The sequence below is a fragment of the Phaethon aethereus genome (genome assembly GCF_964289735.1).
Source record: "Phaethon aethereus genome assembly, chromosome: 3".
Taxonomy (NCBI): Eukaryota; Metazoa; Chordata; class Aves; order Phaethontiformes; family Phaethontidae; genus Phaethon; species Phaethon aethereus.
In genome coordinates, this window is record NC_138576.1 from 46,798,558 (window position 1) to 46,820,007 (window position 21,450).

A 21,450-nucleotide genomic window follows, 5' to 3' on the forward strand; every position below is an offset into this window, starting at 1 on the left:
TCTTCATTCTTTCTCTTCCAGTTTTCCACCTGTGATGCACAGTGTGTTTTAAGTGGCTTCAAATTAACAAGTAACACAAAAGCATCCTCTCCAATTTAACTATTTAAATTTCTAGAAATTTCTCTTCTACAGTTTGTTAGGAACAGTGCCTTTTGTTTATACTTTTGTGTAAAACGTAAGCACAATCTTAAGCAAGCTTGATTATGAATGAATGTTCTTGTCAGCTACAAGTAGATGCATGTCCATCCACATGAAAGGCAGAAATGAGTCTTCACAACTTATGGGCTTCAAAGTCAGGAAATCTTTACCACCTACATCCAACCTAATTTCAAGTTCTGTTCAACAAAGTGATAGATGAGAAATGACAGTTACTAATCGTTTTCAGAGTATACCTCAGCTGCTGCACTATTACAAACATGAAGTCTCAAACTTCAGAAGTTACCTGAGTAGAATCAAGAGGGTTATGATCAATCAACAGTAGAAAAAAAAGTTATACAATCTTTACCTCTGATACAATGATCTTTTTTGGATCTGACAAAGCCTTGTGAAGTACAGAGCCCATGCTCAAAGTGAGGTAAGGCGATTTACCCAAGATTTACAGAAAGTCTAGTAGATATAAACAGAACAGATACCCTTGAGGTACTAATTTGGAGCTCTATACAAAAGGCACTTCAAAGCAGGGCTCACCAATTTATTTTTCAGTTTGAAGAATATAATAATTGCTTCAATACACAGAGCAACTACCACAAAGTAAGAAGTTACTGAGGGGCGCTGGCTTCATGGTGACTGCCTGCATACCCCACAGCAAATGCCAATCACTCCAGGTAGCCTACCCTTTCATCTAACTACCTTGCATTACCAAACCACTGTTACAGACAGCTAGCTAGACCCTGGACACAAATATACGTACGATTTACCAAAGAAAAGGACAATACAACGCAACTAACTTCATTAGGCGTGAACTGCTTATAAATAAGATACTGTAACTTCAGTTTCCCCTTAGCCATCTAAGTAGAGACAGAACCTACTGTGCCAGCTTCAGTTCTTCTTATTCACAATCCAGTGTTGTAACCTCACTTCTGCGTACCAAAAGCGTAAGCAGATGTAACAAATACAAGCAAATCCTTCTTAAAATATTTAACCTAGAACCTGAACTGAAGAGCTATGGTTTTCCCCCATTTTGGAGCTCTACTAAGCAGTAGCTTTTACCACAAGAGTAGCACAACAAGTATGAGAGCTTTCATGTAAAAGAGAGTAGTAAGGCTGTAATACATGAATAATGCAGCTAGTGAGAATGAATGGAATTGCTTCCAATCCGAATTACTGAGTTTACTAGGATACAACATTTGTAAAATGTAGTAAACTACAACAGTCTTCCCAACTGTAATATGCAAAACATTCCACCTTAGGAAATATGTTGCAGCAAATGATAATAATCCTGATTCAGGCAGTTGAGCAATTGTGTAAAGTAGTAATTTTAAACTGTAAATTAAAAGTATTTTAAAAAAATTTGTGTTGCACGTCTCAAATACTGCTAATACACAAAGACAGTAGGAATCTAGTAATTAATGAGTCATTCTAAAGGAGAGAATGTTGATAAGTACAGTAAGTTACTGAACAGGGTAATTTCCCAATTATATTGCCAAATACAGCCTGTCTGGAGTATACTTCAAAACAAGAGAAACACTTTCACATTTGTGATTTCACTACATTGCTTAAAACAGCTGGTGAAAAATCCCAATCTTCCATGCAACTTAAAACATGCAGGCTTTTTATTTATTTTTGTTAAATTTAGAAGTTATTTCCAAAATTTAAAAAAATTCTATGGTTTTTGAAACTACCTTTGAATTTTCTTAATTTATTTTTGAATTTATATGCAAAATTCTAATTCACTTTTTCATTAATGGAAGAAAAATACAACTTTACCAAGATTGAAAATATTTATTGCAAAGGTTAAAAATACTTCTTCCTACCTCCACTTTTGTTCGGTAAAGAATGAGACGCTTTAGGCTGCCCACTTTGGCTATGTGGTTGAAAGCCTGAGGTGGTATTTTATCACATGATGAGAGATTTAATTCCTGAAGATTTGGACATGTTTCAGTAATGACCTCCAAGCATGTTTCATTGAGGAAATGGCCACAAGACAACTCAAGGCGTACTAGTTCAGAGCCACAAACTTTCAAGAACCTGTAAAAAAACCAGATTTTAAATGAAAAATAAACATACTTTCAGATGAGAGCCTGCATACTGTCAAAACCTTAAGCATGTAAACCAGGAAATACTTCCTTTCATCAATGAAAAACCTACAGACCACAGCTCTTATGTCACCTCCGTTAACTCACATAAAACATAATTAGGTTAAAGTAAATTAACATAACCACTCTGAAGAAGTTACTTCTGAATCAAATCTGTACAAGTCCAGAAGAGACCAAACCAATTTGGTGTTGAGTTAGAGAGTAATATTCAAAAACCAAAAGTAGTCTGAGTGTCAAGGGTGTTTCATCAACATTAACTTCATACTGTACATAACCTAGATATTATACAATGTTTTGTACAAAGGAATACTTGACTACATTTTAAGACACATGGAAGGCTATATAATGCTGTACCTGGCATAAGGAGGCTAATGTCACTAAAGCAGCCTTAAAAAGCAATTCTACCTTGAAAATGAATTGCAAAAGAATCACTGGGGGTGAGAACAGTATAGTGAGGGTTTTTTATTAAATTAACATTAGTTTTGAAAAATCTGTTTTGGTTTAGAAAGTTGTAACAATTTTCCTTCTTGCCATTTACTCTGAAACAATGGACAGATAATGTTTGAAGTGCTTTTAAACAGTCCCCAAAGCAATTTTGACAGTGGCCTACAAGTTTCCACCAATAATTTCAGCTTTCTTTTTATCTCAGAAAAAATCGGCAAATGTAAAAATGAGGTTAAATGAATACTTTTAAATGGATGAAATATTCAGAAGTATTTTAAGACTTTCAGAAAAACATCTCATTCCTCTCATTAACAAATAAGTCAGAATCAACACTTTGTAGGTATTCTAGAACACAGATTCCTAAGGTCTATTTCCCATGACTTCCATTGGAATTATAAAAAATTAAGATATTAGAAGACAAAATATCCAAAATTTATAAACCTTGATAGTCTCTGCATGAATTACATCTTCTGTCAGAGATATTGTGTCAGAAATTCATGCTCTATTATATCTAGTCCATGCTTTAATTAAAAATACATAAGCTTATGTCCCTTTTTATTGCAAAGATAACCTTCAAATCGTAAATCAACCACTAGCCTTTTAAGTTTGATGTTTAATAGCAAAAAAAAGACAACCACACACATTTGCCATAGTTTTGTTACATTTCAATAGACTCTCCAGTAAAAAAAACTAAGTTCCTAACCCATGGGCTGCAATGAGTTCCCTTTGTTACTTTCTAGAATAATGGAGCTATTTGTGAGACAGCATGAATTAGTTTCTTATAATAAATATTCTGATCTGCTCTATTACCAGTGCTATGCTACAAAAAACTTCATGCAGACAAAGCAGCTTTAGCTTCTGACACTTTCACCGCAAAGTTAGTATTACTTCTTGTGCTTAACTGATACAATAGAAATGCCAGAGAAACATGAGGCTTCTGCTTGCACAAAAACTCCTATTGCTACAACTAAACAGGTATTAGCCTTTGCTCCTGCTGAAACTTAGGATGAAATAGCTACTGGTCTTAAAAGCAGACCCATTCAGGGAGGCATTCCTCAATGACACCAGCACAGGACTTGAAGTCCATCTTTCAAGATCCAAGTTTTCAAACCTTCTCCTTTCTTTATTTTTCCATTACTCACTCAAGTCAAACTTGCCATTCATCATCACATTTCTTTATTCCTTTCACCTTGCACATTACGCAGCCTTAGTTTGATTATGCAGATCCTATGCAATACAGAGAGGAAAGAAGATTCCAGGGTGGCATCTCCATCCCTGGAGGTTCCCAAGAGTCACCTGAAACCTTGACTGACCTGATCTAGCACTAGGAACACTGGCACTTCAAGTGGGAGCTTGGAATAGATGACCTTCAGAGGTCCCTAACATGCAACATATGTATAAGCCTATGCAAACAGAAACAAAAGAGAGGGTCTGAGACATGAAAGGGGAGCCACAGGGGTTCTGCTAAGTATGGCCTTCAAATACGCTCTTCCACTATTTTTGTCTAACTCTGCAGTCTCTCTTTAGAAGACTCTCTTTAGTCTGTCTATTTAGCTTGTAAAATCAGAATTTATTGAACACAAAGCACTTATTTGCTGTTTTCATATTGGATATCGTGAATTCACCTAGACTGGTAAGCCTTCTTAAAGTCATGTCATTTCAGCTCTGACACTCCAATTCACAATTAACATCAGGTATTTAAACTGCTGTTTTAGACCAGCAATACAGTTCAACACTGACATGGAGAAACACAGGACTGAAATCCCCTGGAAATCAGAGTACAAACATATGGATTCATTGCTGACTGCCAATTAGCCAATTCCTCTACTTAATGCTTACTTTAACAATCCATTCACACGGCTTCCTTCATCAACAAATTACCAGGTTTGTTTGAATGGTGATATTTTCAATAAAACCTTGTAAATCGCTACTTATTATACCTCTAGCTTTTAATCTGCTAACAGATAAATATTTTATGAATTACTCCATTACAATAATGGATGTTAGGTTAACGGCCATATAATTTAACAGGGCTTGGCAATGTACCAAATGTTGGTACAGATCAATGCTTTCCTCCTTCTAGGACTATTAAAAGTTAACATTACCTGGTCAGGGAAACACTCATTTAACCTCCTAGACCTGGGAGAAGAACTCCAAGTTCACCAGCTTGAGGAGTTATTATTCCCATAACATTTTATTTAAATTCATGACACTTGAACCACACAGGCAGAGCAAACACAGCCATAGCAAAGAGCACTGCATTTCATGGCTTTGCTGCCATTTTGGAAAAGGTTATTTAGGAGACATTAAACAGAAAGGCAAGATGGATAAGGGGCATGCATCAGGGTACAAGAATGAGCCGACAGGCATGAAGTAGAGACACGAACAGAAACAGAAGAGGAATTTGAGGAAGTTGCCAGCCAGCACAGGGCAGAGAACATTGGCAGAACTGCAGAATTCTCTGAACGACCAAGACACCCCAATCTTTGCTTGCACTTCACAGGATGCTCAGGATGGAGGTTTTTGCTAACGTCTTTCTACAAGGATCTCCAAAGCCATATGGCAAGGTAGAACATGGGTTCTCATGCTTTCAGAACAAACATGGCATTACCTTCATACTTCCGAGACTTAACAGACACTGGATACCTGGCTCTAACTTAGCTCATTTGAAAACAAACAACCCCCCCAAAAAGCACCTGCTACCCAAATCAATGCTTCTTCACATACCTCTCCTTTAATCACTGAGGATTGACTGGTTTCTGTTTTTAGTCTCTCATCCTTTCTGCACAGCCATACATCCCTTTAGTTTTGCTGTTATTATCAATATTTTATAACCAGAATTTCTGAAGTAATTTCCCTTCATCCCTTCATATTGGCTATGAAATATGACTGACTAAATAACCTCGCAAAATGTACATGTTCACATTTACTTTGCTAGGCACTGGATTGGGCCTTTCCCTCTAAGTTCATCCTCATTCTAGACTGCAGTATTTTAGGGGTTTCTTTGGTTTGTTGGCTGTTTTGTTTTGTTCTGTTCGGTTTTAATTAAAAGCAGAAACCTCACTTTCCATCATTTTCTGCCTGTTTTCAACAATTCCTGCTTATTTTCCCCTTCTTCAACTTTTGAGAAGTGAGTTAGTCCTAGTGAAATCCTTGTGAAACATCAAAATAAATCTAATAGCACTTAGGACACTATTTGCTCATGTTGATGTTAAACTTATCATGATCACAGGGTCACAGTCTATTAACAACTTCCAGTCTTGCAATTAATGTTTGTATCATAAGCATACCCCATAAGCCAAAAAAGATCCAAAATTAAAATATCAAGGTACAGCACCCTTCGTGTAAGAGCTGGCTGCATAAGGCCTGCCAAACAAAATCCTCAAAATACCTTTAGACATACGCTTAAGAGGGGACTGAATATACCACACTGCTCCAGTGGTTTCTAATGGAACTGCACTGGATCCAAAGCCTAAACCTCAATGTTAGCATAATGATCCTCACTTACTCCATATCCCACAGTCCAAAGTTGCTGAAAACTCTGCAAGAAGCAAGGATCACAGTCCAGTTTTTTCATCTACTCACACTTCCTAAGCACAAACAGCTACCTCGATTTATATTTCTTCAGTACAAGTTTCCCAACAGGTTTCAATCACGCTGATTTTACCAAATATATTTTCAATTAAAATCTTCGGTACTCACTTTGTAGTCATTGACATAAACCACTGAATTTCATGTCCAAGAGTGGTGGGCCCCTCTACCCTCCCCAACTTCCATTTATGAACAACATTGGTTGGAGAGATTTTTTCCATTAGCACTTTCCCTTGTAGTGTTACCTTATGCCAGCATCCAGATGAGGGACATTACCTCCATTACTTGGCAGATGTAACACTCCCACATTTGCCTAGCCCTCCTTGGTATTTCCCTCCTAGAACCAGTATTTCATGAAAACAACCGTTTCAGTTTGCTTCAAGCCAACGACACACTCCCTCCAGCTACTCAGGTCTCCTGCTTTCCAGAGCCTGCCAGGAGACAATAATGTCAAAAAAACCCACTTGGATTTTATTCTTCATTTCTAAGATCTTGAGGTCTTCTCTTTCCTGCTGTAGTTCTATCTACATTATTACTTGCACAAACTTGGCAGAGGACTGTTTTGAGGTTACAGTCTTGCATTTAATCCAATGGCTTGTGGAATTACATTTTAATATACTTCTCAAAGTCCTGTTATATCCACAATGCTGTTCCTTTCAGGACTGCTGTGTTACACAACAGCAGCAGCATCTAGTACAGAGGACGGTAATGAAAGTATTAAGATTGGTATGACTGGAGAACAAATGGGTACATACAGGTATAGAAGCGCGAGAAAGAACAAATGGCAATATGAGGGCTGGTAGAGTGGTGTGTGTTGGTGGAAGTCAGATTAGCAGGTCATCAAGATCCTGGAACATACATATTGGGAGATGAAGGACAGAGGTGGCACAGGATGGAGAGACTACTTGCTGGAAAAATTACTTTGGACACCATCTCGGTCATTTAATATGCCCATGTGAGAGTGAGACTGAGTAAAATAATTTGGTTTTTAAATGGAAGTCATCTTCCCTTCCTCTAAGCTATTCTAATTGTTACAATGCTATTTTCTAACGTAGCATGTATTACACTTTTGTTTGTCAGCAAACCTGAAAACACTGCATGCAAGTAGAGAGAATATTAAGCACAAGATCAGGTGCTTTTCTCCACACAGATTGAACTATTTCAATAAAAAACATGCAAAACAAACATTATTGCTTAATCTCAGTTACACCAACCCTAGGTTTTACTAAAAACTGTGGAAATTAAAGCAAGAGACAGACATGATTTTTAAATTGAGAATGACTGTCAAGTCACACATTACTCCTGTTTTCTGTGGCTGGGTATTTGCTGTATGTTTCAGTAATTTCTCTGACCTTCCTGATAGTATGATTCATAGCAAAGCCTCACCAAGTTAAATATTGTCAAAATACACCTTTATTAAATAGGAACTAAAGCCTTCAAATTTTAACAACAAATTGTTAAAGACATATTCCTGGACGTGCTTGACATGTAAACACCACACCACTAACCTGAAAGTAAAACACTATTAATTCATGTTCACAGTATAAAATGCTGGAAGTAAATAAAAATCCCAATACCTCAGATATTTAAAGCAAAATAGTTTAAACAAGCTAATGACATTATCAGTAGTACAAAGAAATCTCCACGCAGAACTCCGTTTTTAGACTGTCATCGTCCTTGAGCTGTTTAAACCTCAGAGCATTTATTCAGCATCTCGATATTTAGTATACCTCCAGTCAACTTGCCTCGCTTTTCCTATATAGGTCTTACCCTCCCACGCTGATATTCCCCTGGCATGAAGAAATTCAGCACATCTCTAACGCCAAGAGAAACGCAGCGCTGCTTATGTAAAGCTTGCTGTGAAATCTTCCTTTATTCCCTGTCGCTTTGCACCCCAGACACTTGAGACTGCTCAGACACTCATTTCATTTGTCTTTCACTTTTCCATACACTTTTAGTTCAATCTAAACGATAAATTTTTCATAATATAAATTAACTAAACTTTATGATAGTAATTTTTAGCCCTAAGGAGTAGATATTATCAATAAGTTAAAATACTTTCAGTTTTGCCTCGGGATGTTCATATGCCTGAAGCATTCTATCTTCTCATGATAATACCGTATTTGCTTCAGTCACTTTTTCAAATTACTTTTTAAAAGTTTTCTACTTTAATATATTTTTGCAAGGAAATATGTATTTTCAATTATTTCTTACAATCATGTCCATATGAACCTTTTAAAGCAACACACAAATTTACACAAGCTACTTTTTAAGACTGTAGTAAGAAACCACAGTTAAAAACATTTTTAAAAGATATTTGCCAAAATAAAATTCAAGCAACAACAGCATTTAAACATGCCCTGACTTGCAGAAATCATAACCTAAACTGTAGAGTTGTAAGAATAAAACTAACTCCACCAGTTTTGAACTCAATAGTGCCAAACTGTAACACCAAATGCTGAGAAAAGTGCAAAAATAAAGGAAAAAAAAAACAGGCCTTGTAAAAGAAAAATGCTGGATTTTTTTATGAGGATAAGGTATTTTGGTTTTAGCATTTTGCCACTTCTATACCGCAGCAACTTGTAGCGTTTGTAAAGCTATTTACAAATTTCATTTAGCAAATAATGTTTTTTCTCCTTGAATTGCCAAATACAGGTTGGCCTTTTAAAAACAGTATAACAGAGTCCTTCAAATTGTTACAACTTTTAGGCTGAATTCTCTACACCCCCAAGTAGCTGGCTTGACAGCCATTCCTGGTCACTTATGCAGCAACTTATGACAAAATTTATAAACCTGAAGTATTGGAATAAGGAATTTAGGCTTGTTTCAATTCAATCTTAAGTTACAAGACTTTTTCACCAATTAAACCAAAATAATAGATGCTGCTTGGTACTCTATAGGCACACTTCATTGCCTTATTTTAAAATTTCCTTTGCAGAAAGAAATGGAGAATACCAAGATCAGAGAGGGAGCCAAAGAGAGCAGGATAAAGAGAAACCCACAAACTCATTCAGAAACATTCTCAGTAAGCATCAAGAGAAGATTTTACACTAATAAATGTAGTGGTACATGTCTTCTACTGTTATGTACAGAGACAGACAGAAATATGTGTTTAATTTCTGCAAAGGACAATCACAGTCTGAAAATCTGCTTAAGTTTTTAGTAACAGTTAACATCAGCAGGTAACTGATAAAAGCAGCAATGCACTCTCCCCAGCCAACTGGGAACCCCCTCTGCAATACTCATTATCTGAAGAATAAACTGGAAAGAAAATTTAAGTGAGAAATGGAATTCCTAGGAAAGTCAAAGTACCTCCATTCTTTGGAAACTCAGTTTTGCATAATGTCTCCCAAAAGTCAGGCTCGGTGAGGAACACCTAAGAGTTCAAGGGGGAAAACTGTGGAAGTTCATGACTACGGGTCCTACATGCTGCAATATCCAGATGGTGGTAGTATCTCAACAACAGTATCTCTTACCAGGAAACTACTTTTTTTTAAGAAAGTTATGTCAATGCTTTTGAAAAGCAAGTGTTGCTCTAGTAAGTCTCCTGTATTAATGGATACTTCCATAGCAAATGAGCAGCAAGTTTTCCTTTCCTGGAGGCCAGCAAATTTGACAAACATGTTGATGAAGAATATCAAAAGGAAAATTTGTGTTTGAAATTTTACTAGAAAAGACACTTCTACAGAACAAAGAGTTGCAAAATTATTTCTGTATTAGGAAAAGGAAAAAACTTTCAAAACCAGATCTAGTTACAGTGGAGAATTTTTGATTCAGAAGTGAAAATTCTGAGAAGTCACACCTGAAAATTATTTAGCTTACAACTTGGTTTCAAAAATTTACGACTGAACTGCAGGAATCTCTTCCAAGAAATATTTTTTTCCTAGAAATACAGATAGCTTCCCAATTGTATCGATGTCTAAGAACACTTTTCCGCCTTTTTACAAATAAGTATCACCCATTATAATGAATATAAATTGACCATGTTTATTCACAGATTAAGAGTCAAAAAATGATTATTTTAGAAATGCTGACCACACATAAGTGCTGCTATTAGTTCAGCACTGAAGTAAAAAAAAAAAGTCATTAACAATAAAGTCATTTTCAAATAATTGTAAGTCAGAAATGCCAGAACTGCAAGTTTATAATTCTCTGAATTTGGACATTCATTTCTTTCAAGACTACAAAAATTTTTAGCAGTACTGCATGTTCAAAAAAACCCATGAAAATAAAAAAAAAAAATGCCGTGAAGATGCACATACTTTAAGTTTTCAAAAGACAGATTTAACAGCTAAGCCTCGGAAAGTAAGCACTTCATGATTTCAGAGTTGAATTCTCAATTAAAGCTTGCATATTTATCCTCTGCATAATGTACCTAATATGAAATCCAAATTTAGGAGGAATGTTTGTACCCCATTCAACAACTAGGTAATGTCTATCTCCTTTTCTACCAACAAGCACAAAACAGCATGGGGATCTTGGATTATACTGGAAGGTCAGAAAAAAAGAAAGCGACATTCTCATCTTCAGAAAGTATTTCTTCAAATTATTTTACTTCCCTAGGGAAGGCACCCAGGCACCAAAGGAAAAAAAAAGTTTGAACACTTGATTTAACCTTTTTATTCAGAAAACACGTAAGAGTTAAGAGATTTTTTTTTTTTAGATATAATAAACATTTCTGTTTCATATCAGTCAAGTTCTGCTTTCACCTGCCATTGCTGATTACCTCTTAGTTGAAGCAGCAATTTTTGCTTAAATGAAATGCATTGATAGATGCTCTTTAACTAATGCAAATGAGCAAAGAAGCAAGAAATGATATGTTAAGAAAGCAGAGAACACGGCTCTTATATAGAGAAGAATCCCTGAGAATTTGCTATTTTAATGACCTACAGTACAGTCATATTTTCAGCTCAGTGGAAGATGCACATGCAAACCCCGTTTCCCAACAGGGCTAATGTTTTAAATCATTTTTATGAAAATATTTGCATTTACATTGCACTCCAGTGATTGCTTAGGACCCACACCTTGTAAGCATGCACTGTAATCAGTTTATTACTGCAGCCATTCTAATACAGTCCTACTGATGATTCATCTGTACAAAGAACAAACATTTTCTTGGTGAGACGGACTTTTGACAGCTTGGTTTTAGTGGAGTCTTTTAGAAGCCCAGGAGAAAGCAAAGCACCGCTCCCCCTGGAAGAAGCCTTTCAGTCACAGGCAGTTTGGCACATGCAGACTCTACATATTGAAACAGACTTCTGCTGCTAGATCTAGTATCTCTTACTGTTTTAGCTGTTGTTTTTTTCTGCATCATAACAATCACACCCTTTATATAAATCAAAGATACTTCTCGTCTTTTAATAAGGCTTCAAATACTTAGTGAAACTACCGTGCAGTAGCTCTGCAAACAGAGCTTATCAAAATATTTCTGTACATTTAGCACTGACCTGCTAAATCCAGAAACAGAGATGGCTCCCCTGTTTCCAGTCCAAGATAAATTCAGCCACTGGATGAGAGTGCAGCGAGACTGTAGGTATTCCAGAGATGTGTCATTAATCCTTGCCCAGTAAGGTTGTAAACTGAGATGAATGTACTGTAGAGGATCACAGCAATGTTGATATAGTAGCTTACAAGTTTGCGCTAGTCTACACAGGTCTGGTACTGTAAGGTGACTCAAAATCAACTGGATGAGCTATATTAAAAACAGAAAAAAAGTCACAGATGGTCATATACCACTTGAAATGTTAAGGGAAAACTGCAAAGGAATAAGAAAAGATGTTCTAACTTCAAAGAAAAGTAAATCCTTTTACTTAAAAGTAACTTCTCGAATAAATCATTGATTAACTATTAAATACGACTGCACTGCCTTCTCAATTTGACAACATATTAAACAAGAAAGGAAAAAGAGATCAGTATATGAAAGTGGCAAGAAGCTTTCAGATTAGAAGTTGTTTTACCCATGCTAATTTAAACAGTGATATCTATGTAAACACTATGTTTACGTATTCTCCTTCTCAATGTCTGCGCTACCGTTGATCAGAACACTGAATTAGCATCCTCTTTCTTCTCTGGATTTGTTTTTTAAGATGCTAGCATATTTGCAGACTACATGGAAAAAACATACCATGTCCCAGTTTCCCCACACCTTGAACTGTTTTCAGATTTATTCCTCTGCTCCCTGCTTTAAAAATCAGTGTTTTGCCTTCTACTTATAGCCTCTCGTATCCATGCTGGACTATGCAATTAGGCACAAAATTAAACTTATTTAGATCTTCTTTTACAAAGTAATCTCTTCCTTGCTGTCATACTTTGACAGCATTTTTGTTCTATGTCAGAGTCAAATCTAAAAGGCAAAACCCCTTTTTACCTTTATCAAATTGAATCATCTCAGCTTCAGAATAATCACCAGCCCTTCTAACTAGCACCACTATACATGATTTTTTAATGACTTATCTCACTCAGAAATTAAGAAATATCCCCAATCTCCTATCATGCTGTTTTGCTTTCTAAAGGAAGATTACACACAGACACATAAATACTTCCTTCAGGAAATAAAAAAACCCCAAAAAACCCTCCTTTAGCTTCGAAACTAAGAGAAAAATTACATCTAAAAAATTATTGTTTACTTTACCAGTGCTGCCTTTAACAGCTACAAGGACCTGCACTCAATTTATGTAACTAAAATTGACTAAGTGTTTTCAAGCAGAGTGGGAAACAACTCACTGAAATGAATCAGTGTAAATTAAAAAAAACCACCAAACCACCCACAAATCATCTTAAACTGAAAAGAGTCCTGTGGCCCTTTCAAAATACCATGATGTTTCCTTTTAATGTCTCATAAGGATTCCTAAGACAAAACCCCCAAAAATCAGAATAAAATGCTTGACATAAAATGAAAATGAAGCTTTTTGTGAGATGCAAACAGATTGTACTTCCAATGTACCAGTTTATTATGCAGCTAGCTTCCGCCTCCCCTCCTTCCCCCTTCATTTCTGGAAGGGAAGAAATAAGATAACAATCCAACTTCCTGCAAAATGAAAAATGTTACTACCTACTCAGCTCCAGATTTAGTATTTGTATTTCAAACACGATCTACAACTCTCCAAAAAATTTAACTTCAACTCTGATGCCAAAATACAGTGTTTTCATATACTCCAGTTTTTCTCAAGCTTGATTTCAAGCCTTCCCTCTTCCCTCCTCCTCACTCCTCCTTTCCCCTAAACCAGCCCAGCCTTCTTGTCTCTGCAGGAGACTCTGGAACTTCTCTGGAACTCTCACCTCACCTTGATGCAGAGGATCTGTGTAGACATTTCAATGTGACAGCAATATATACATATATAAAACATATATGCATATATGATAAGTGCAGTTAATATATTATAATCAACAAAGTTTGCTCCCATCTGACATCTAGGTTGTTGGCATTTTGGTATCCGAGAAAGAAAAAAAAAAAACTAGAAGCTTACATACCTATAATCCCAAATTAGCATCTTGATTTTTGCTTGGCTCAGACCCATACTTAAGCTTATAAAGTTGCTTAACCCAGTTTTGTTTGTCATTCTCCTGGTAGACACCTAAATATACACCTATTTTTCTAAGATCATCAATTCATTTTCAATAATTTTCAATATTCTGAAAGACACCTTCAAACTATTTTGCAATCTTTCAGCTATTGCACACTCTGTAAGCCACGTAAATATCCATTTTATTAATGTCTTTTCCCTCAGATTTTCCCCATGTAAGTTTTCTAGAGCAGACCACTCAAAGGCTGCACAGTTAGCTAAATTTATGTCTACTACTAATGTGGCGTAATAATATCTAATAAAAACAAAGTAACACAAATTTAATTCAATGGGAGAAAAAGTTATTTTGTAACTTCTGAGCAGTAAAGATAATGGTGAATGAAATTATAAATGCCTCAATGTCCCTTTACACTGATGACTTCAATGAGTATTTCATAACATAGAGGATCTTGCAATCTTTCCACACCTGAGATGAAATCTCTTACCACAATGAATGTCTTAATCAGCCTAAATAATCCTTACTTATTTTTTACTGAAATTATGCTATTTCCTAATATATAGAATGAAAAAATATAGTGAAATGTCACTACTATGACATTAAGATATAAAGTACTTTTTTTCTGGCTTTCGATTAAACAAAGATAACATGTTCCAAACCTACAGGCTAATAACCATTATAACCATTAATCACCGTTAGTCTGGTGTCTGTCAGAAATTTGCTTTTTATGTATGTGTATCCTAGCATCAAGTACAATTTGATACCATAATGAGTATGTGACATGATGTGCTGTATTGTACTACACCGTGTTCGTGGTGATTCCAAGAATGCTGCAGAATTGAGTATACGCTAATTTTGTAACACAGTTTCTCACAAACAACTGTTTTTACTCCGCATTTATGCAGAATTATGGCAACCGTTATTGTTTCACACCTTCTTACAAATCAATCAGTAAAAGCAAAGATTATCGGAAAAACAATACAAAGGAGTATAAAGAAGAAAACAAAATAAAAAATATACAACACTGATTGCCTTTTTAGGCTACAATGGACCAAAAGTACAAAAATACTTTCTCTCCCATTTCCAGGGCAAACATGGCACATGCCAGCTTTAGAGATGTGGTGACATCAACACCCACCACAGAGAGAATGTCCAAAAACTGGAGGTTTCCAAAGCATAATTTGCAACAACAACTCAACAAACCGCAGTATACAAATTTTGTGAGCTGTTTGAGCACAAAAAAATCCCGATTCATACTTGATCCTTGTGGGTTTTATCATCCTCACAGGCCCCGACTGCAGCGTCTTACACATATGCATATATAGCAAATTCTCAATTAAAAAAATAGAACCTCTTAAAAAAAGAGACATCTTGCCCACTGCAAAGTTCACTTATAAGCTCAGACAGGATCTCCATTACACTCTTCAACACATGGGGTGAAACTTTACCAATGGTGTAGCTCCTAGTAGTACTTACCCACCCAAAAGTTTCTCCAGCTTTTTAAAGCTTTTTTGCTGAATAACAGCAAGCAGTAACCATTTGTACCCCATAAAATACTTTCCGTGGCTAGAGCACAATAATGCAGAACTTGATTTGGTCAGAAAATAACGCTTGCATGCTGGTCAAACCTAGAATATCTGCACTTTCTACAAACTTCTTTCAGTTCTTCAATGTGAGTCCCTCCAATATGAAAATACATTGGTCTATGCAAACCACACATTCAGAAACATGCAAATGCATGACTTGCAGTTTTTTCATTCTGCAGCTAGAGCTGCCACAGCTTAGACTCTAATTAATTAGAACTGATACTAAGGCATGCTTAGATAAAGGACAAAGGAGATGTGCACAAAAAGGCAAAGAAAGAAGGCAGGAAGGAGAAAGTGGTGTTCTAGGGCTTTTGACATTTCTCAACATAGTTGAAGAAAACACAGTCCCTTAGTCCACCATCCTGTAGCTTCCACCAGCAAACGCATACACATTTAACAGCACGTGAAACACATGAAAAGTGGATCTTGCAACTGTTTCACAAAACACAACCACTTCAGTCTCTCTTTATTCTACTCACATAACATGCTTTGGGGGAGCAGGCTCGCCAGGCTATAGGCTCTGTCTTCTCACAGCAGTGAAAGGCTGTGAAGGTTTTAAGCCCCTTCTTGATTCAAAGAACAGAAAAGGATCTTCCTGACAGACTGCACAATCAAACAGTCAAGGCTCCAGGAGGACTAAAGCTGGAGTCCTAAAGCAATCACCATATGCCATTCCACAGAGCCTAGTCTGCTATAGCAACTGACAGTATATTGGCCATTGACTGAATGGAACCTTGTGCCATATAGTTATTAGCGGTTAAGACAACTTTTAAGACCCTCATGAGTTTCTCTTTCCAAAGAAAGGCACAAAATCTTACTGATTATCTGAAAGGCTAAAAATATTTATTTTGGAAAGATGCAAGAAGTCTACTGTTGAGGGAAAAAAGTATATGACACTTAAAAATGCTCCTGCTTATTGCTCCAACTCCTATAAGTATCATTTAAGGGATGCAGATCTTATATTCAAGACCCGTTTTCCTGGAACATAGGCACCAAATCCACATTTAGCAGTGAAATTCACTTTCCCAGTAGACATGAAGAGCTCATAAATCCTGTAGGCAACTTTAAAAAAAAATCAGCTTCAAGGAATGACAAAGATGTCATTTATATCTTTTTATATCAAAATTTATATTAAAAATATCTTTAGGACTGCAGCATGCAGGATTTCCCCTGACTCTCCTCTCTGGAAAACAAAAGTTAGGTTCTTGGTACCTGGCACATCTTGTCTCAAACTGCACAACAGGTATGCTGTGGCAGGTATTCCTCACCTTTATCAAAGGCTTTTAGTTTGTTCAGGCCTTCAGATCTCAAGCATTCCTGCAAAGCCAACTAAGACTAAGGCTTTACTCCTTCCACTTTACAAGCAGTACAAGTTAGCCAAAGATAACTGGGAAGAAAAAGAAGGACGTGAAGTGTCTCCTAGAAAATCCTCCCTCAATTTTAAAGTAATTCTGGAGAACAGATAGTACAAGTACTTCACAGCTACTAAAGGCTGGTTAACACTGTCGGTGAGCAGGGAAGGAAAATTCTCACCTGGTTCATCCAAGATTTCACTTTCTCCTAAGAAAGTCTGTGCCCCAGGATTCAACCATTTTTTCCTTTTGTTGGCAGGAGCAATCTAGACTCTTAAAATGTTTTAAGAGCTCACACTGCAGCAAGCCCTTCCTAGTGCCATTTTGATGAACACCACAGTCTATGAAAGGATAGTCTACGGAAGTTTCAAAAAGACAACGAAGGCAAAACAAAGGCTGGAAGAACTATTGCCTACTTTAAGATTAGCACAGAAGACCATTCAGCCTATGTATTTTGTGATTTATGGAAGGTGGCATGAAAAAGCCTGAAACAGCTCAAATAAGGAATAAGCATCTATGTATGAAGGCTTAGGATAGTTACACATTTACAGTCAACATGAACATATAAAAAGATACATTTTTTCACATAATGTATCAGTCAAAACTGGAAGGAGTCGATGGTTGCTTTACTTCATCATTACAAGGTTCAAACACTTTCCAGAAAAATCTGATACTTGTCAGTCTTGGGGACAGCATGCAGAGTACTGTTCCTGTATCTGATGTGATAAAAAAACCTGTCATACTACAAAGTACAACATTTTTTCTGTTCTGATAACCAAACCTTCAAGCTAAACCGAGAAAGTAGGAGAGTAGGATTTCTGCTGTCAGAAAACCAGTCCAGAAATAGCCTTTTGTAGTTTTCCGATAAATATTCCACTCATATTTTCAGTTTCTTTAAATCAAAGCAGAAGAAAAAAAAAATGTGCTTGGTATTGATAGACCATATAAATGCATTCATGAAACGAAGTATGTTAAAAAATGGATAAAAAAGGAAGCTGGTATACAAACAGGAAAGCAGAAAAGTACAGTAAGTACATGGAGGCAGAAGTTCATAGGAGTAACAGGACAACACAAATACTTCCTAAATTATAATCTTAATATGTGGAACAGAAGAGAGATTAACCAATCTCTTTGGTAGTCTACTATACTACAAACCAATTTATACAGCCTTTTTAAACAAGACTTGCCAGACTTAAGTTTTCGCTACAATTAATTTCTCTGAATGACTAAACCCAACACATTCTCAAACTTTCAGTTATACATTTTAAGATGTTCTGGAATCAACTGCACCTTTGCATATGCAAGGTACTTTCTTTACTTCAGTACTGATATACAAACACCGACAGTAAAATATAATAAACACTACATGAACTCTGGGGAAAAAAAACCAACACATGGTCACACAACCATGGCCTTCACCTGCCGAACTGGGGTACTTAGAGATAAAAAATGTGACAAAACCAAAATACTATTTGATTAGATCACCTATTTCTGAAAGTGCCCTGCAATCCGTGACAGCATCTCTCACCATTCTCCCTTCACTTTCAAAAGCGAGGCTGTTTCAAGCCACAAGCACTCTGAGGATTTGATGAGTTATCGCAGTAAACAAACACTTGCTTCTTTTGCAGTACACCGAAGAGCAGGAACAATCATGTCTCTGCTAAAGTTCAGAGGTCTGACCAGCAAGTAAAGGCTCCTTTCCACTATGTGTAAATCCAGTTTATTTCAGGAGAGGTGAAGACAATTATTTCATCTCTCAATTGTTACTCTAATTACGGTACTGTCCTCCATGAACGGCTACATCTCACTGAGAACTTCCTGGCCTGCACACGAGACCCAGCAATCATACTTCACAACCTCATTATACTGAAAATTACAGGAAAGAAAATATTTATCTACACTGATTCTGAGCACACTTGCAACTGTCCCACTGCCAGGGGATCTGAAAGGCCTAGTTTCTTCACAACTGTTTTCTGTGCTAATGCTAGAATATAAAGTAGCAAACATCAAAACAAGACTGTGTACAGAAGTCCAGCTATAAGACTCTTTACCTGCACCACAATTCAAAACTTAGCTGGATGGAAGAAGCTTATTTCATAATCATATGAAAATATTATGGCAGTTTCAAGAACAAAGTTCTGTGTTTTTGCAAGAGAGACAACAGGGAAAGAAACTTCTAGTCTATTACAAACTATTTCCACTTTCAAATCCACTGATTCGATCTTTTCATACCTGTTTTATATATCTTCTTCATCATGCATGAGGACTAAGACTACTGGAAAACTGCCAGAAGCTTCTAAGTTCAAGAGCTAGAAAGTCAAGGCTACAATAACTGATGTAGAAACTGCGTGTGAGTGGACAGGTTCTTGAGAAATAAGAAGTGCAATAACTATGTAAATACCAGAACAGTGGTTTGCTAATATCCATCCATGGAAGTAGGCAGACTTGCATAATTCAGGCATAACTATACAAGAACTGCAGGAGATTCACAAAAGAATGCAAGGAAAACTAACTTGGAAAAACAACAATCTTGACGATTACCCTATAAAGCACCTTTGCACCCTTAATGATCAAGACAAATACACTGAGTATAAACATGCTTTTCTTACCTCGTAAGGCAGTTTATCAAAATATCCATTAGTCGGCCATTCCCTGAGGTTAACAATGCTGAACTGTTTATTAAGGGTGTCCATTCCACAGCCATACTTTTCTTCATCCTCATCTTCATCAATATCATTCATATCAATCATGGAAGTCTTAAGCGAAAGCACAGGTCTCTCTTTCACACCGTGTAGTACTACTGCATCCAATTCAGTGTAATAATCCAGAAGAGAGCTGTTCACTTCCAGTCGGATTAAGTTTGTGGGAAAGTTTATCTGTTTGATACAAGGTGTGAACTGTCGAGCCTGAGGACCATTCACCTTTGTAGGTGCCTCGGACCAAAGGATTTCCCATCTGTGAAAGAAAAATTGCACACACAGACAGTACAGGGATTAAAATCAAAGTTACTAAAGCAAATCCTGAACACAGTAAGACTGCTTCTCTGTCAGAAGCATTTAACAAGTGAGAAATATGGTTGAAAAGACAACAAAAATTATGTTTTCCCTAGAATTAGTAGATCTCCTAAGGATGAATTCAACAGGGCACACTAATTCAAGACCTTAGCATATTTTTCTGCATTGCTAACAAAACAAGCTATATACTCATAGTCACGCACTTGTGTTAGAGTACTGTTATTCATGCACAAGTTCTTCTAACACCTCACAGGTAAGGTAATTGTAACAAATGGATTACAGATATCTTCAAAATGATGGCATGTTAGTGTAAGTATGCCAGGAACAATCTTGTCATGTAACCCAAATATACAGTCAGCTCACCTCTCATATTTCCCACTAAAGGTTTTCACACACACAAAAACCAAACAAAACAAAACATCAAACCAAAAAAATCAACCCCCTCCCCCCCAGCTCAGCCTCTTTAACATCAAACCTGCCCAAACTGCAGCGTTGCAAAATACTAAATACATAGTCTAATTTTTACTTTGTTTATCTGTCTAGGCAAGCAAACTATTCCTTTTAAAAGTAATTCACTGTCAAATTACCAAAGACAATAGAATCTTCAAGTCATTTTTGAAAGGGTCCTTTGCAAAAAATATTAGAACTTCTAAACTACTAAACTGAAAATTTTTTCTCCTCTTTGGTCCAGTGACAGAAGGAGGTTTAGGGCATGCACAGAACTTACATACCTACATCCTTACTTTCACACACAGACCTCAAACCTGCTCCAGTAAATGAAAGTGAAGCCTGCTGCCAGTTGAGTAATCTGAAGAATCAAGTCTTATACTCATTAGGTCTTCAGTGCTCCCAAATTTGCCAAAAGGCCTGGAAACAGAAACATGCTGTTTATATCTGCATGGGTCCTCATCCAGTGAATGGATTTTGGAGGTCCTTCAGTCATTGATGCCCATCTTTTCCTCCCTCAAATCTAGTTAATTCCTAAAGAAGCCACTGCTGCTACTCGCTTTGACAGTACACTTACAGCTATCTCTGTATCCCACATGCATAATCCAGCCACTTCCACATCTACTCCACCTCTTTCTGATCACCCTAGTCCCAGCTGCAAGGATTTCTCTCAGGCTACTTGCCCGGTCACACGAGTCTCAGAAATGCTGTATCTGCTCCCTAACACCTCAGCAGCTCAGCTTTCCCTACCAGATACCACTGCTCTGAACTTACAAGTATTGCTCAACACTGACATGTACTGCAGAACATACAGGGGAAAAAAAAAAAAATAAAAATCAAACATGTTTTACTTTCCAGAACCAAATGCTTAAACTTTGCTCAGGACAGAAAGTAAAACCTATGTAAGGACTTTCATTAAAACATAGCAAATATCAAGCTTCTAAGCCTTATTTATACCGTGTGCTACTATTTCAAGGATAGGAAAATTAATCTGTATTGGCTGAAACTTCCAATTCACGATGGACATTTTCAGGTATGCACAGATAAATTTTCCTATCCTACATCATGCCACTCTCCACAAATACCTTACAGTGGAATGAGAAGCCTGCAGAAGTCTTCTGTCAAAAGAAAAAAAAACAACAGTCATGAAGTAAAAACAAACATGCAGGACTGGTGAATATATGGCACATCAGAAAGTACCAACGTAGGAGAGTGGAAAACTCTACCCTGAAGTTAACAG

General features: G+C 36.7%; 1 protein-coding gene across 1 annotated transcript in view; it reads right to left on the reverse strand.

The window, feature by feature from the left end:
- The window catches only part of FBXL4 (F-box and leucine rich repeat protein 4), a gene marked incomplete at both ends in the record, with an annotated part of 55,616 nt that overhangs the window by 24,363 nt on the left and 9,803 nt on the right, over window positions 1-21,450 (reverse strand). The window contains 3 exons of the mRNA XM_081997255.1: window positions 1,974-2,187; window positions 11,738-11,982; window positions 19,359-19,704. Coding sequence (XP_081853381.1) covers window positions 1,974-2,187; window positions 11,738-11,982; window positions 19,359-19,704 — 805 coding nt within the window. The remainder of the gene's footprint in view (window positions 1-1,973; window positions 2,188-11,737; window positions 11,983-19,358; window positions 19,705-21,450) is intronic.